We start from the raw sequence: 16737 nt of genomic DNA, 5'->3' as shown, positions 1-16737 counted from the left end.
TACAGAGGAACACTGTCATGAACTTATCTTCCAGGAAGATGTTTGCTTTAACCTGATATGCAAGCATGAGCCACAAAGCAGATCTATTAATATTGCTAGCCATGGTTCTACCCAAGAGCTAGTTATCCTGCAGGCATCTCTGCAGGTGAAAAGCCTGGGAGCAATCCACCACCCATCTAAGAAACAAAACTTACAGAGCATTAGCATCTCCCATACTTCTTGGCCAGACAGGAGACAGTCACATTAAGTAAGCTGGAGAACACAAGAGAGGAGGGCCTGAATAAGCAGGTCAGCAAGGAGCACAGAGCTGTGGTGGGGGTTGCTTCATGAGTCATATAAGTCTGTTTGCTCATGTGGAAGTCACAAACTACAAAGATCAAAGAAGGGCTTTATGTGGACTGATTATTCAGCCTTTTGTGTATATTTTGAAGATGCTCTAATTCACTTTCCATGTTGGGAGATTCCTTAAGTACATCTCTGGATGTTCCTCTTGGCTTTCCAGATTTTATCTCAGATGACCCTGCTGTATCTCCTGGCTAATGACATTTAACCAAATCACTATCACAACAGAGATTACATTCAGGAGGTTTTATTAACTACATTTGTGTGTCAGTAACTTATGTACATTCTGCATTTCCTTATTGTGTCTGGTTTATTATTTCAGCCTTTATTTCCTGCTCCTTTCTGATTTTCTGGCCACCACTCAATCTAGTGTTGATTTAGCCCAGCAAATCTGTTTTACTAAACATATTTGCAGTCTGATAGCTCAGATAAACTCTTTAACAAATGTTTCCTTAACAAATCCACTCCTGAAGCCCCTTTTGAGTGCTCATGTGCCAGCTCTGACTCATTTACATTTGTGATGGGAAATAGGACCCATCTGTGGCCCACTCATGTTGTCATATTGCCAAATGCTCAACATGAGCAAACAGGCTTCAAACAACTGAAAAGGTACTGGCTGTATTAAAGAGAGGTACTGATAACTAATTCTTGAGTAAAGCTATCTCCCATGGGACAAGAACTCTCTGGCCCTGTTCTCATGCTTGGCACACAGGATGTTGTTCTCAAGGTGCTGGTAACTCCACAAAACTAGCACTCTTTTTTCAGTGCAGAACTGGAGTAAAACAAATACCTTGACTCTGTGAGTTGTTTGGGTTTTTTGCACACTGGGTGAAGAACCCAGATCTGCAACCACAAAGAGGGACAAATAGATGTCAATCCCAGTAACTTACCCTTTCTTAAACTGGGGTACACAGGGGCACACCCAAATGATCTTTTAGTATGGGCTGCAAGCACAGGTAAAAGGCCTCTCCAGAGAGAGTGGCAGACCCCAGGAGCTTAGAACACCTTTAGCACAACCCTAAGCAACTTACAACAGCATCAGGCATATGTGGAGAGCTTGTACATAAATATGACAAGCTCTCCACAGATAGCCATGCAGGAAGCAGGCAGATCTAGCAGCAAACATGTAATGTTCTTAGTTTTTGTAAGACTGCTCTCTAAGAGGTCTGTGAACATACTCAAGATGGCTCAAAATCTGAATGTCTAAGATGACCCCAAACTAATCTCATGTCTTGATTTTACTGCCTAGAAGAAAAATAAGTTACTATTTAATACTTAGTGAAGTGCTTGACCCCAGCCTAGAATTAACCTCCCTTCTGACTTGGACAGTTTCAAGTTGGATTTGAAAAGCAACACTGTCATCAAACATGTAGCTAAAAGCATAGAAGATGTGGAATTATTAGAAAATGCCATTTCACAATGAAGTTGTCTCTTTCTGGGCTGCAGTGACTGGTACAACAGTTGCTGTGGTAACAGATTTGGGCTTATTAAATACAGTCACTTCCATTTTTTAAGGTACTATAAATTTCAAAGACATTGTTTTGTAATCAATCATACATTTTAACAACAAATTTGCATTTCAATCACCAAAAAAAAAGCCATTCTTGCCAAACTACAGCAAATGTTACATGATAACCAAATGAATATTCAAGGTTCCTTTCCCCTATGCATTGTAACCCATGGGCTGCTGTCTCTTGCTTCAGAAAAAGCATAAACAGTCCTAAACACCTCAGCTGCAAACTTAGGTCTTGACAGAGGTAAAATTTGTTGGAGGAGAGCCATAGTCTTCTGCAAAGCAGTATCAAACCACAAGCAAAATCCAAACTCATCTTATGAAATGACTGTAGTAAAGCCTGGTCCAGGATGAAAATCCTCCCAGCTTTTATTTTTATTACAAATATATTATTATTATTATTATTATTATTATTATTATTATTATTATTATCATAGAATCAACCAGGTTGGAAGAGACCTCCAAGATCATCCAGTCCAACCTATCCCCAGCCCTATCCAGTCAACTAGACCATGGCACTAAGTGCCCATCCAGTCTTTTTTTCAACATCTCCAGGGATGGTGCCTCCACCACCTCCCTGGGCAGCCCATTCCAATGGGAAATCACTCTCTCTGTGAAGAACTTCCTCCTAACATCCAGCCTATACTTTCCCCGGCACAATTTTATTACTGTGCTAATTTTATTACTGTGCTAGTTTGAGCCTAGCTGGGATATTTGAGTGAGAGGAATTAGATTATAGGCTGAGAAAAAGAAACAATTGTGATGTCTACTTCACTCATAGGGTTGCTGAGATGCATAAGAACAAGAACATAAACATAGATAACAGAGTTTGTTCTCTTGCTTTGGGCTGCACTTCTCTGTCTCTAACCTACCATCTGTGTGACTAATCCTTCTGCTTCCTAACTCCCTTGGCCAATCCTCCAAACTCACCTTGAATGTATGGCAAAGTCTGGGGTAAGGTAGAGAGTGGGAAGAAGATGGAAGGGTGTTTGGGAGCCCCTGCTGGGGACTCTGGTTTCTGGGAGAGGTGTTGTGTTTCTGTATTACTTTCTAACTTGTATATTTCTGGCTATAGCTGTATATATTGTAAATATCTGCTTGTATATTGTGCTAAGCTGTAAGTATAAAGCTTCATTCAATTTCCAGCTTGGCTGAGTCTAGTCTGGGTGATTTTCTTAAGTGGGGGGGGGCAGGTAATACCCAAACCATCACAATTACAAATTATTGTTCTTGAAAACCACAGGCAAGAATGCAGCTGAGAACAACTCCCAAAAGAGCTCTGACAGAATACTTAAGCTCTCTAAAGATTGGTAACCTGCTACAAATCACATTCTCATCAAACCAACATCATATGCCAAGTATGTATAAAAAGCACTAAACCCAAACTTTGTATCTTGAGGGCATGGGATCATAAAAAAGCAGTAAGAATAGGCAATGCTATGTGAGTACTTAACAGGAGCACTCTCAGTCCCATGGATAATACATAAAATAAGGTGGAATTCAGCCCTAGCCTTTCTGCTCTGTAGTTCTAAATGTTATGTTTATGCTCTGTGTTTGTCACTAGAGCAAGAGGCTATGACTAGCAGGGGAACATCTCCACTGAGTTAAGATGTCAATACTTACACTGTGCTGCTTTGAGGTTAATTGGAATATTTTAATGAAAGAAATTAGATCATTGGCTGTGAAAAGAAAATAATAGTGATGTCTATATTGCTCATATGTTCTTCTGAGCCACATAAAACCAAGGACACAAAGATAAGGTCAGTCTGTGGCTGCCTGCTTGCTGTATTAACTCCTCTGCTTGAACCTGCATAACTCAAACTAATCAATGTTCTTCTAACACCTCTTGCCACCCTTTTATAGTTTCACCCTGCATGTAAGTGGGATCCTGAGATAAGGGAGGGGGGCTTGAAAGAAGGAGGAAAGAGGGGAGTGGTTTTGAAAGCCCTCCTGGGCAGCTCTGCTGCTGGGAGGGGTTTTGTATCTCTGTATTACTTTTAACTTGCATATTACTGCATATAGTTGCAAATATATTTGTACATATTGTACATATTTCACTTGTAAATTGTGCAGAGTTATAAATACAGCTTCATTCCTTAACTTCCATCTGGCTGGATTTAGTCTGGGTGAATTCCTAACCTGGAAGGGGGCGTGTGGGCAACTCCCAAACCTGCACACAAACCAAGCCACATTGTATAGCTAGACTGACTTTTCACACTGAGCACTGTGAAGCATCCAGCAGTAATTAACTCTTTGGCATTACTCTTACATACATCATACAGACCCAGATAAAAGTTCCCAGCTCCATTTGCAATCAAATTTCAGTTAACGTGTAATGAAAAATGCTGACATCTAAGAACTGTGTGTGTGGAGATAAAGAAAGCACATGGGCAAAAGATTCCATGCTTACCGGTACCTTCATTTTAAAGTCATCTCGATAGAGTTTAATGCCAATGTCAGCGATTGCCCTTTGGATGAAGCGGGAAGGTCGCAGGACAAACACCAGCTGCAGGTTTCCAGGAAATGCTCCCTGCAAGACACACAGAATCATAGAATCAGTCAGGGTTGGAAGGGATCACAAGGATCATCTAGTTCCAACCCCCCTGCCATGGGCAGGGACACCTCACACTAGATCAGGCTGTCTAGAGCCTCATCTAGCCTGGCCTTAAACACCTTCAGGGATGGGCCTTCGACCACCTCCCTGGGCAACCCATTCCAGGGTCTCACCACCCTCATGGTGAAGAACTTCTTCCTAACATCCAGTCTGAATCTACCTATTTCTAGCTTTGTTCTATCTCCCCAGGTCCAAAAAAGTCCCTCCCCAGCTTTCTTGTAGGCCCCCTTCAGATACTGAAAGGTCACATTAGGGTCACCTCAGAGCCTTCTCCTCTCTGGGCTGAACAGCCCCAACTCCCTCACTCTCCCCTCATAGGAAAGGTGCTCCAGCCCCCTGATTATCTTCGTGGCCCTTCTCTGGACATGTTCCAGTACATCCATGTCCCTCTTGTAACAGGGGCTCCAGCACTGGATGCAGTACTCCAGGTGGGGTCTCACCAGTGCGGAGTAGAAGGGGAGGATCACTTCCCTCACCCTGATGGCCACATTTCTCTTGATGCAGCCCAAGATCTGGTTGGCTTTCTGGCCTACAAGAGCACACTGCTGGCTCATATTGAGCTACTCATCCACCAGCATCCCCAAGTCCCTCTCCTCAGGACTGCTCTCAAGCCAGTCACTGTCCAGCCTATTTTGGTGCTTGGGATTGCCTCAACTCAGATGCAGGACCCTGCACTTGATCATGTTGAACTTCATGAGATTGACTTGGGCCCACCTCTCCAGCCTGTCAAGGTCCCTCTGGATGGCATCTCTGCCCTCCAGCTGTCAGCCACACCACACAGCAAACTTGCTGAGGGTGCACTCAATGCCTCTGTCCATGGCACCAGCAAAGATGTTAAACAAGAACTACTAAACCGTTATACAGAGCTACTAGAAGGCACAACTCTGCCTTGTAGAAGGGCCAAGGAAATTTTCAGCCAAGAGTTTCCTGAAGAGGGAAAAGCAGGTAGAGCCTATTGAACCATAACCAGTCCAGCTGCTAATAATAGCAACTGGTCTGTTCAGCACTCATCCATTGTCACAATCTCCACAGCCAATGGAAAGGCTGGACCATGGGTTTTACTGCCCAGGTATACACTGTTTTCTGATATGGATTTAGCACAAGGCTCTAAGGTTTCTGCACTAGTGCCTCCCTTCTGCAGACACAAATCACAGAAAGATCCCTTTGCACTACCACACCATAATTAGGCTGCAGCTAATAGATGGCAAACTGGCTAACCATGTTTGACTTGGTGAAAGCAGCTGGTGGCACAGATTAATTTCCCAGGCTGACCTACCTTATCACTCTGGGAAGGGTTTTAAATCTTTTAACCTCACATATTTTTTGCACACAGGTACTCAACACATCCCTCAGATGTGGTCCTGTCTGCAACACCCAGCCTACAACTCCAACATTTCTCTGAGTTCATCAAGCATAAAAAAAGAAAAAATTCTAGAAGAGAGCAGATGAAAAGAACTTTCAGAGAGAGAAGTGAGAGAACTTTCAAGAGAGCAGAATGAACAGCAAGTCTCTCTAAATTCCCTGAAAGAACTCAGAAGTTGCTTTGGCCATCCCTCCATCCTACCTCGCCATGCATAAGTGCTTGCTCTTCACACAGCAAACGTTCCTGGTAACAGGTGTACAAAACCAGCTGCTTTTATTAGCATTCAAAGTCAGTGCTTAGCTCTGACTTTTGCAAATGAGATATAATAAGCTATTAAGAGTTTCTGACAGAGATCACTTACTACCATGCAAACACAAGTCCCTTGGGATCTGTTTCTGTCATAAACAGGCCATGTCATCACTCCTCAGTGTACAGAAGGGTAGCTCTGTCACACTTTTCTAGGAACTGACTTCACAGTACTAGGATTTATATTGCAGTTAACCCAGCAAACAAAGAATTTGTCCTAATTCAGCAGCAAGCAAGGTTGTATAATTTCTTACTGCAGTTTCCTCCTTATTCAAAAGAGAGGAGCTTCAGGGCAGGGGAGAATCTGCATCCACAGACAGAAAACGGGAACTAAAAATGAGCACAGGAGACTGTATCTTGTGCTGAAGGTTCAGCAGACAGTTTTAATTTCCAGAAGATAAGTAACAAAAGCAAGCACTTACTGCTATCCGTGTCAGGGATGCCTTGACTGCACTCCATTTGTCCCGTCGTCTGTCTATGATGATGATGAACCCGATGCTGGCAGCCTCCAGACTGCAAAACAGATGAAATAAGTATGCTGGTTACGTGGAGGTGCTCCCTTTCCAAGGAAGGGTACTGCAGCAAAACTCAGCCTCCATCAGATCACCCTCTAAGCCCGCAATGAAAATGCAATGTACAGTGGAAAGAATGAGTATCTGGCAGAAATTCACATGAAAACAGAAGCTGGCAAGTTTTCTCTTTCCAGGGGAAGGCTAACAGCTTACACAAACCATGAATATTTTATCTGATAAATCTCTCAGCTGCTATGCTACTCTGCTGCCAAATCCAGGTGATGCAAGTAGTTCAGGATCACAAGTTACACTGTACTGTCTTGAAGACAAAACCATCAGATCTTGTTTTCCTTGCAGATTGAAGTTATTAGACACTCCAGTTTCCATTCCTCAGTACGCTGACATCTGACAGAGACACTTAGCTCCAGGAAGTCAGTATCACCCTACTGTCACCACCTTGCCTGTGCACAAAATGCCCCTGGGATTCTGGTAGGCAAAGCAAGAATTTAAGTGTTCTATCTTGCCAACCACAAACTGATTCTAGGGATGCAGGTCGTTCAAAAGTATTCTTTTAACATATTGTCTAGAATAACAGCTACTGTTCCTTCTCAGTACTTTTCAAGGAGGATCTGAGACACTGATATTGTTCTCCATCCCATCTAAGTAGACCCCATAATAAATATCCTATCATCAGTCTCTCAGAAATGTTGCTCTGGCATGCAGGGCTTCAGTGACTGCTCTATGCTCTGCCTTCCAAGAGTGCTCAGAGTTGGAGAGAAGACCTTGGAAGCTAATAAGCAGACACAGAGAAAAATCTCAGGAAGCTTCATTACAGCAGAATGGCTCCAGTCAGCTTTGAGCAAATTAAAGTCAAAATCAGGTAGAAGGAGTCATAGCTAAAGGAGTCATCAGGTAGAAGTGTCATAACTAAAGGGCATACTGCTATTAAAAAGCTCATCACAGACAAGATCAAAGGGAACTGTATAAAACATTCCCTTGGTCCTTTTTCCATTGTTCATACAAGAAGCAACCCAGAAACACCATTTTTATGGGTCATTTTGTGCAAATTCACATCAATAATCCAACAAAAAGCACCAATGTTAGCAGCTCAGAAGGATCAAGAACAGAAACCTGAAAGCCAAAGTGTCATGCAAATCTGGAAATCTGGGATGCCAGGCAAATGTTCCTAATAGTGCCTGGATGAGGCACTTAGTGTCATGGTCTAGTTGACTGGATAGGGCTGGGTGCTAGGTTGGACTGGATGATCTCGGAGTTCTCTTCCAACCTGGTTGATTCTATGAAATATTTGAAAACTCCCCTGCATACTGTTCATCAGTTCAGACTAATCCAGAATAAAGTTTTGACATGTTTGATGATGACAGCACTAACAGCTGTCATAATCCAGTTCTCCCAAAACCCAGTCCCAGCACCCTTGCTGGCCTGTTGTTAAAGCACAGACTCCAGCACGAACATACAGGTGAATGTTAGCTCTTATTTGCAGTTCTGCAACTGCACCTGCAGAAACAAGTCATCACCAGATGCATGTCCCACCCAGGTTTCTTTGCTCTTGCAGGGCACAGGATTTGATCTAAACATCTGGTTAACCAGAACAAATACCAAAAAAATGCCTGATGTGACTAATTATTCTAAGAGAACAATGTTACAATTCAACATCCACGTTGCTTACAGTGTGCTATTGAAACTGCTCTGTTGTTTAGTATAAAGTTATTAGTGAAAGAGTGAGGTATGAAGTGGGAATGAAGTTAATGCAATTGTCCTTTCAAAAGCATTTGGATGACCATGGAAAAGGCTCTCTAATAGGCTTTATATATTTTGACAGCCATGTTAACTTTTGAGAACCATGTTAATGCAGCAGGCAAAACAGGAATGTAAGATCCACTGAAATCAAATAGATCTCAAAAATATGGCTTCTGCTTGAAACCAAGTAACCAAACAACCTCAAACAAACAAACAAACAGAAAACCCAAACAAAAAAACCCCAACCAAACAAACCAGAGAACATATATTGGAATGAGCATCTAATTTTGTGTTCAGCTCAGACTCCCACAACCAGTTTGTAGCTGCTGTCTCTCAGACAGCAACTGAACACATAGAATCAGGTTTAGTTCTGATGCAGTTAATTCCACTGTAACCAGCATGAAGTTAGCAAAATACTGATGTTGGTCTAAAGAAATATGTAATTTAACTAACATTAGATTAATAAAAATGAGGGGAAAAACTATTATTCACAAAATTTGTGATGTAGCTAAACCACAAGTTAACTGTATCCATAAGCACAACATTCATACAAGCTGGCTGCACATAGAAATTGCCTTGCTTTGCCTATCTGCTTGGTTTGAGAGACTGACTAAAGGCTTTCTAGTAGGAACACATATGGAGAATTAGAGGTCTAAAATAATTCAGAAACAGACCTTTATAATCAGACCTTGGTGAGCAAACTGCAAAGGAACGGACAAGACAGCATCTGCCCAAAGCAATGAGTACAGCTGTGGTTTAAATGAAGAGAAAACTTTCCTCTGTGCCTCAGAACTAATTCTTAAGCCCCATTTCTAGAAGTTCCTCAAACACATAGATCAGAAGCCACTCAAAAAGGGGGTTCTTGCTGGTTTTGTCAAGTACACATCCGTGATCTGGCAGTTAAAAAGTTCAGATGTTCTTCTGCATGGGGATTTGCAACAGCACAAAAGAATCCAGGCATCAGATGCAGCAAGAGAAATTAAATACTAGGAACAAGTTCTTATGAAATACAGGGAGAGACAAGAAAATGCAAGAGAGAAGAAGCAAAGGAATTTTCTTGTGAAATTAGGCTTGGCAAGAGTGACCATGGGGGGTTGGGAGAACTGGGAACAGAGAACATATGGGAATAGAAACGTTGCTTATCACTTGCTACTGCAAACCACAGTGTGCAGGGCAGTTATGGAGACAGACTGAGAAAATGAAAAATGAAATAGATACTTATATAATGACTCCAAATTAAGTATGAGAAAAGAGCAAAGGAGAGCAAAATACCACTGAGTGTGCAGTCTAGCTACAGCGGTGAGTCACTCACAGCTCTCTCCCTGCAAGGTGAAGTGTAGTAACTGCAACTGGCTGGCAAAGACAAAACTTGCCAAGCAGCTGTGCTTGGCATGTGTGGCTATGGGGGAAGACATAGGCCAGGACACTTTATTTCACAAACAATGCAGGTAAAATCCTACCTGTGGAAGATTATGAAAAGCAAGCCAAGGCATGAAATCAGAGAGACATTTGTCAGGGTAAAAAGATAATGAGGCCATTAAGCAAACAATTCATGTACCTATTGCAGTATATATGATTTACAATATTAAACTTATTGCATTGTCTGAGATTAAATAGGTTTTAAAAAAAGGAAGAAGGAAAGGAAAGTAGACTTTAAAAATTACATAATTTGAAGGAGGAGGAAAACAGCAGGGAGAGAAGATAGGAAAACCACAGGCTGCTAAAAAGCAAAGCAGCTGAGCAGAGTGGAGAAGAGAATGTGGGAGAATATCTACACTCAAAATCAGTCTGGCAGACTGTACAAAGGCAAGCAGCAAAGAAACCATTCAGAGATACATCTCCTGTAAATCTTGGCTACCACAGTTTGATGGATGCAACACAAGAATACAGACAAGAGAGGTACCTTTGGACAACAGAATCCCCACAATGGGCCTGTAACTGTGATACAAAGCTAGACCTAGGCCTTCTGCAATGTTATTCCTTGATTTTCACCTTGATGTTCAGGATGGTATCAATTGTCTTCACTAAGCCAATGCTATTTGTATATTTTTATGTTGTTTATTTGGCTTCTTTTTACTAGACAGAGCTGATTTAAATCTAAATTTAGCCAGGAAAACAGAAAGAGTGTCAGCAAGTGATCCTATTTCAGTCAGCATGCTGAAAGGCCATACCAAGGTCTAAATGTCCTTTGGCACTGAGGGATGCATGCGGCCAAACAGCCCTGAGAAGAATCCCAGACAAGATGGCAACGTCAGCACAAGTGGATGCACAGCTGAGAAACTCCACTCGTGACTCCAGAGGGAGGGAGTTTGCTTTAAAACAAACACACACACAATTTAAGAATGTTTTCTTCATGTCAGGACTCTAATATCCCTGCAATGAGGTTTCTCCAGTTCTCTGAGAAGAGAGATTTGAAGACAGTTCTGCACAGCAGATAGACATCAAGCTTACCTCCAAGTTCTGGCATATTTGCCTAGCTCTACAGATGTCTGGCAGAGACATTCCCTTTCCCTGAAGGAAAACTGTGCAGTCATCAGAGTTGTGCCATTCAGCCCTCAAACAGGCCAGGAGATGCCAAATTTCCTGACCTCTTTTCAAAGAATAGAAGGACAAATTTACCAAAGCAGTTGATCCACATCAATTGGAAAAGAAAGGAATTCTGGCTATAAAGTAAGTGAAAAATGGTTTTCTAGAACTATCTATTGTAAATGTGCAATGCACAGAGGTATGAACATGCATACATCATCTTACTTGGCATTTGTGGATAATCTGTACGTAGATCCCTTTGGTGGAGCACTCTCATAAGCAGGTGTTGAATCAGAGGGAAAATTAATCAGATTCCAGAAGTCTCACTGGTCTGATCTTCCATCCTTGAGAGCAGTTAAATCCCAGAAGTGCAAGGTTTACTTCCAGCTCACCACAAAATACTGTGGTATGCCACAGCTGATAAAGCAAATCTGCTCAGCAGCATCAAAGACAAAGGCATGCCTGTGCCTCTGAATAACATTTGCTGTCTATCTTCATCTTTTCAATGTTTTGCTATATGGGAACATAAGATCAATCATTCCAGCAGGACTTAGAAAGCTACTAACTTAATTATATCATCTGCAGTCACACATCTTACCTCTACAATTAGTAAGAATCTTATTCTATAGGACATGCAGAAACAAATGCTACAAAAGACACATATTCTCCCTGCATTTGCCTGGAAAATGATGCTGTTTACTCTGGTTCACTGAGCTATGAAGTAGGAAGTATTTTCTCTGATAAACAAAAGCAACAGATGCAGGCCTTTTCCTGCTTGCTGAGATGTGTGACAGAAACTGCAGAGACAGCCACAGGTCAATGAGGCTCTGCTGCACCCAGGTCCGCTAATTATGTCACATTAAGACTGCAGTTCAAATAATTATGTCATAAACCACACAACAAAAACTTGCTGTGCAGTTTCTTCCTCTTCTAAATTAACATCTTTGTCCCTCACCCTTTGCAGGAACGGTGGCAAGTTTCAAACAGTGACTCAAGAAACATGGGCAATCTTTCTAAAAGCACTGTAACAGAAACCTGCAAGCTGCCTAGAAAACTCACATCCTTAAGGTTTGATCTGTGATTGAACCTAAGAGTAAAACCACTGCTGGTATGCAGAACCACTTGTCTGTACTGTAAGACACTACTCACACATACCTCATTATTTGTAAAATGGGCATATTGCAACTCTTCTGACTGTATTACAAAGTCTTGGAACTTAATTCAACATTGTTTGCACATTGCTCTGGGATTCCTCAGGGAAAAGAAAACACAAAACTGAGTCAAAGTGAAGTTTCACCTAGCCCAGTACCCTGTCCCCAGCGTTGACAAGTAGTGGATTCTGAGTCAAGAGTAGAAGGAAAGTGAAAAGAACTATCTTTTTCTTCAAGTCCCAGCATTAAGGAATATGTGGATTTCTTCAGCCAGAGTTTGCATCTGAGTCATTGTGTTCAGCTGCCACTGATGGAGGTATTCCTCATGAATTGGGCTGATTTCTTTTGAACTCATTTGCATTTTTGGCTTGACACAAGCTGAAGCAGCACAAAACATTTTTTTCTACTGGAGCAACAATACACTGTGCTAATTCCCTACTGTGTGCCAATGTTACTGGGAATCATCCACTAGCACACCAAATACAGAGAATTGGAAAACTTGGTTTGTTTTTCTCAGCTACTATTGCCCCAAAGCTGGTCATCCTTCCAGTTCTGAAGGGAATGAAGAAATACCTAAGACAGAGTTTCTCCTGGCAGAACAAAAGCCCTACAGAGAAGGCAGAAACAATGAAGCTGTTAAGTTCACAGTGTGTGGCTTCTCTCAGCTTGCTTTGGCAGCTGAGTATGGGGAATATATGTAGGTGGAGCTGGAAAACGTCTTACTCAAACTTGAAGGAGGCACGTTTTGCCCTCATCATCCTCTAAGCACCTTTATGCACAAGACCACAGGAAATAATAACTCTCTGCTGTGCTTTTAACTAGCACAAACAGAGACAGGATCAGGGGACTGAAAAAATACTAAGCTCTCTTTTTGGATAAACAAAAAGTAATTCAGCAGCTATGCCTTAACACTTTTAATCAGGGCAGTGGAAGTGACTTTGTTCCCTATCCTTGCTCAGCTGCAGGCAAACAGCAAGGAAAACAGTTGTGGAGCAATCTCCCAATAAAGGAAGCACCAGAAAGCACATGGTGCTTGCCAGAATCCTGTCAACACGGCACCTAGCTTGCCTTTTCAGCAAAGAGAGAGCTTGGACAGAAAGATGCACTCAGAGAATAAGCAGTAACATGAGCTGTGTAAGTTTGGCTCCTTACAGGTGCAACCCTTCCCTTGTTACACCCAGTGCCCCTGCGAGTTGTCACAAATGGCCCCTCCCTTTTGATCTGCTCTCTTTACCGCTGTTCTTCAGATCTAGCACCACTCGAATCTAGGTCAAGCTTTGCACGGAAAACCTGTCCTATGTGAGGCTTTCTTTCTCGTGCAAATGATATAAGTTGTTCCTAGGGCCCCTTGCACTTTGGAAAGTTTGATATTGTCTGGACAGATACAGAGTCACCAGTACATTCTAGCAGCACCACTAAAAGCAGCAAGCCACTGAGGCAAGAGAGCTCACTAGGAAATCAACAGCCACTTGTGCTTGACCTCACCTGGGAATGCTGGTTAGATATGTGACCACATTCAGAAAATCTTCATCAGGTATGTCACTGAATCCTGAAAATTCTGGAAAGGTTATAATGGGTGCCCCATCCTTCCCTCTTCCTCCTGCAAAGAAAGGGTGCAAAGATTAGAAGATGATTTTATGCCTTGGCATATATCTCAATGGAGATCACACGGATCCAGGACACAACTGAGCAGCTTCCCATTTGATATTACTGTAGTTTCATTACCTCAGCTTACTCCAGCTGAGACTACAGCCTTTGTAGTATGTTCTCAGCTTTTTCATGAGCCTTTTGTAGAATTGTGATTAAGCACTTTCTTAAGTTATTTCCCATTTCCAGCTGATTTCTTGCTAGCCCTGATCCTGCCTCTGCCCAGCACTTCCAGACTCAGATGGATTATTTAAAGTCCATTCTGTGCTTCACGGCCATGGAGAGCTGGGACACTAAGGAACACAGTGTTTGCATAAAGCCAGAGCTCTACAAAACAGGCATTTTGAACAAGGAAACCCTTTTTCTTCTTGACATCTGGGGATGTGGTGGCTTTATCAGAACTACTTTTGGTCCCCACGTTCTTTTCCGAAAGTTGATTACTGCTTTAAATTACATCTGAAATAAGTCTCTGTGTTAGATCATCCACTGAACTCACCCTGTGAGGGAGAGAACAGGCTCACAGAGATTCAAAAGGCTTTCAGGCAACATACAGAGAACGAACAGTATCGTTCACACTGCGCAGAACTGGATATCAAATGCTGAGCAGAGCCTTTGCTTCCACCCTGACCTCCGCACTGGCCTGGGGACAAGGCTAAATGCTGATGCACGGCAGCTTGATCTCAGGGCACTCCGGCTGCGCTGTCTGCCGTCAGCAGTGACAAAGAATCTGCTGGCATGCAAAGCCGGTCAGGCTTTCCCCAGGCAGGCAGGCACCCAGCTAGGGTGGTTTGTCACAGGTTCCTAGTGACATCTCCTGGGCACAAGCAGCAACGGCAGGAAGAGGCATTTGCTTGAGTGCCGTCTCTTCGTCAAATAGCCAAGCGATTCAGTGGATGCTCTTAGCCACGCTCGCACGGCTGCTGGGCACCACGCTTTCGGTATTTCAGTATATGTGAAATCTACTTCAGATATGTGAAGATACTGTGCATGGGAGGATGGTGGTTACCTGGAACGTTTTGGTTTAGAGCAGCAATATTTGCCCCATGGTGCATAAGATAAAGACAGCCCTGGATCTCCACCTCCAATGCCTGTTTTGATTTAAACTACACCTTTCCTGTGCACTCCCAATGCTCCTCCTGACCCAGTCTCTGTGTCCGTTTTATCTTCTCTTGCATCCATATTCACTGTAGCCAGGTGGGGGTTGGTCTCTTCTCCCAGGCAACCAGCAACAGAACAAGGGGACACAGTCCCAAGTTTTGTCAGGGCAGGTCTAGGGCTGGATTTTAGGAGGAAGTTCTTCCCAGAGAGAGTGATTGGCATTGGAATGGGCTGCCCAGGGAGGTGGTGGAGGCACCGTCCCTGGAGGTGTTCAAGAAAAGCCTGGATGAGGCACTTAGTGCCATGGTCTAGTTGACTGGCTAGGGCTGGGTGCTAGGTTGGACTGGATGCTCTTGGAGGTCTCTTCCAACCTGGTTGATTCTATAATTCTATAATTCATATGTGTCCATCAGAACTACTGATCACTCTCTACAGGAGCAGCTCCTATTAGCACTTCACTACCACTGTAAACCCCACAGAAGGACCCTGGGTTTGTGGGATTTGCTTAGTGTCTTGGACTGGAATCCCTGAAAGGTGCTTGGTATTAACCGTTCAGGAGTCCAGAGGATTTCAGGGCATGACCTGAAGCTGTGCCAGGGAAGGTTTAGGTTGGATATTAGGAAGGACTTCCTCATGGAAAGGATAATTAGGCACTGGGATGGACAGCCCAGGGAGGTCTTCAAGAAAAGATTGGATGTGGCACTTGGTGGCAGGGTTTAGCTGATGTGGTGGTGTTAGTTTATAGGCCAGACTTGATCTTGGAGGTCTTTTCCAGTCTCAATGGTTCTGTGATATATGTGCTCTTCTCTGACCTCTAGCGCAACCAGCTAGATGAGGTGAGCTGATGACACACTGTATGAGAGTGTGCATTTTTGTCACAGGAACTTCTCCTGTGAAAAGCTATCCAAGGAATGAATGTAAGCAGGCTGAATACTATCTTCTTCCCTTCACCACTGGCAACAAAACTAGATGAACACTTAGGAGCAGCCTCAGACTGTGCAGTCAACTAAGATGCAAGAGCTCCTTGCCTCTGACTAGGGCACAGCTCTTGGGTTCTATCTCATTCTCCAAGGTGAAGGTAGCACTTCCTGCTACAACCAAAACAGAAGAACACTCAAACATTTATTCAATACACCTATATTTCAGATAAGGACATAAACAAGGAAACTCTCAGATCCTACCTTACCGTGAATTAAGGATGAAGTTTAAGGAAGTTTTGTGACCAGAAATTGTTAAGTACTGTGACAAGGAAAAAGTAAGGATGTCTGAAGTACTGAGTGACATATAACAACACAAATATGTTATGAATGGGTTGTTCCTGCCCACATCTGAACTTTGAATAATAGTTGTGTGGTCTGAAATCAGCTGGCATAGACTTCGTTTTCTTCCTAGCAGCTGACACAGTGCTGTGGTTTGGATTTAGTGTGAGAATGCTGATAACACACTGATGTTTTAGTTGTTGCTAAGTACTGCTTATCCTAAGTTAAGGATTTTTCAGTTTCCCATGCCTGTCAGCATGCAGGTGTGCAAGAAGCTGGGAGGAAGCATGGCCAGGACAGCTGACCTGAACTAGCAGTACCACAAAACAATGTTCCAGTACATAAACCAGGGTGAGTTGGCTGGGAAGGACAGACCACTGCTCAGGTTTGAGTCAGTGGGTGGTGAGCAGTTGTACTGCATCTCACTCATCTGCCTTGGGGTTTATTTCTCTCTCTTTTTGTTAACTCCATTTTCATCATCATCATTATTATTAAATACTACTACTACTATTACTATTCCAGTTATCAAACTGCTCTTATCTCAACCCACTAGTTTTACTTTATTTCTCCTGATTCAATGTGGGGTGGCAGAGGAGAAGGAGTCAGTGAGCAGCTGCTTGGTGCTGGCTAAACTTAATCCATGGCGCT

General features: G+C 42.9%; 1 protein-coding gene across 11 annotated transcripts in view; it reads right to left on the bottom strand.

Annotated features, from left to right (window-relative positions):
- MCF2L2 (MCF.2 cell line derived transforming sequence-like 2) overlaps positions 1–16737 on the bottom strand; it is a 177667-nt gene that overhangs the window by 116871 nt on the left and 44059 nt on the right. For 10 of the 11 annotated variants that reach the window (XR_010307187.1, XR_010307186.1, XM_064165476.1 and 7 more), the window contains 3 exons: positions 13571–13685; positions 6561–6651; positions 4266–4385 (listed from right to left, as the gene is read on the bottom strand). Coding sequence is in view for 9 of the 11 variants with exons in the window: in XM_064165476.1 (XP_064021546.1) it covers positions 4266–4385; positions 6561–6651; positions 13571–13685 (326 nt within the window). In the remaining 2 variants the exon portion in view is untranslated. The remainder of the gene's footprint in view (positions 1–4265; positions 4386–6560; positions 6652–13570; positions 13686–16737) is intronic. The other variant, XM_064165475.1, reaches the window with a different exon arrangement.

This window comes from Pogoniulus pusillus, chromosome 26 (genome assembly GCF_015220805.1).
Source record: "Pogoniulus pusillus isolate bPogPus1 chromosome 26, bPogPus1.pri, whole genome shotgun sequence".
Taxonomy (NCBI): Eukaryota; Metazoa; Chordata; class Aves; order Piciformes; family Lybiidae; genus Pogoniulus; species Pogoniulus pusillus.
This window is presented reverse-complemented; position numbering and strand designations above follow the sequence as displayed.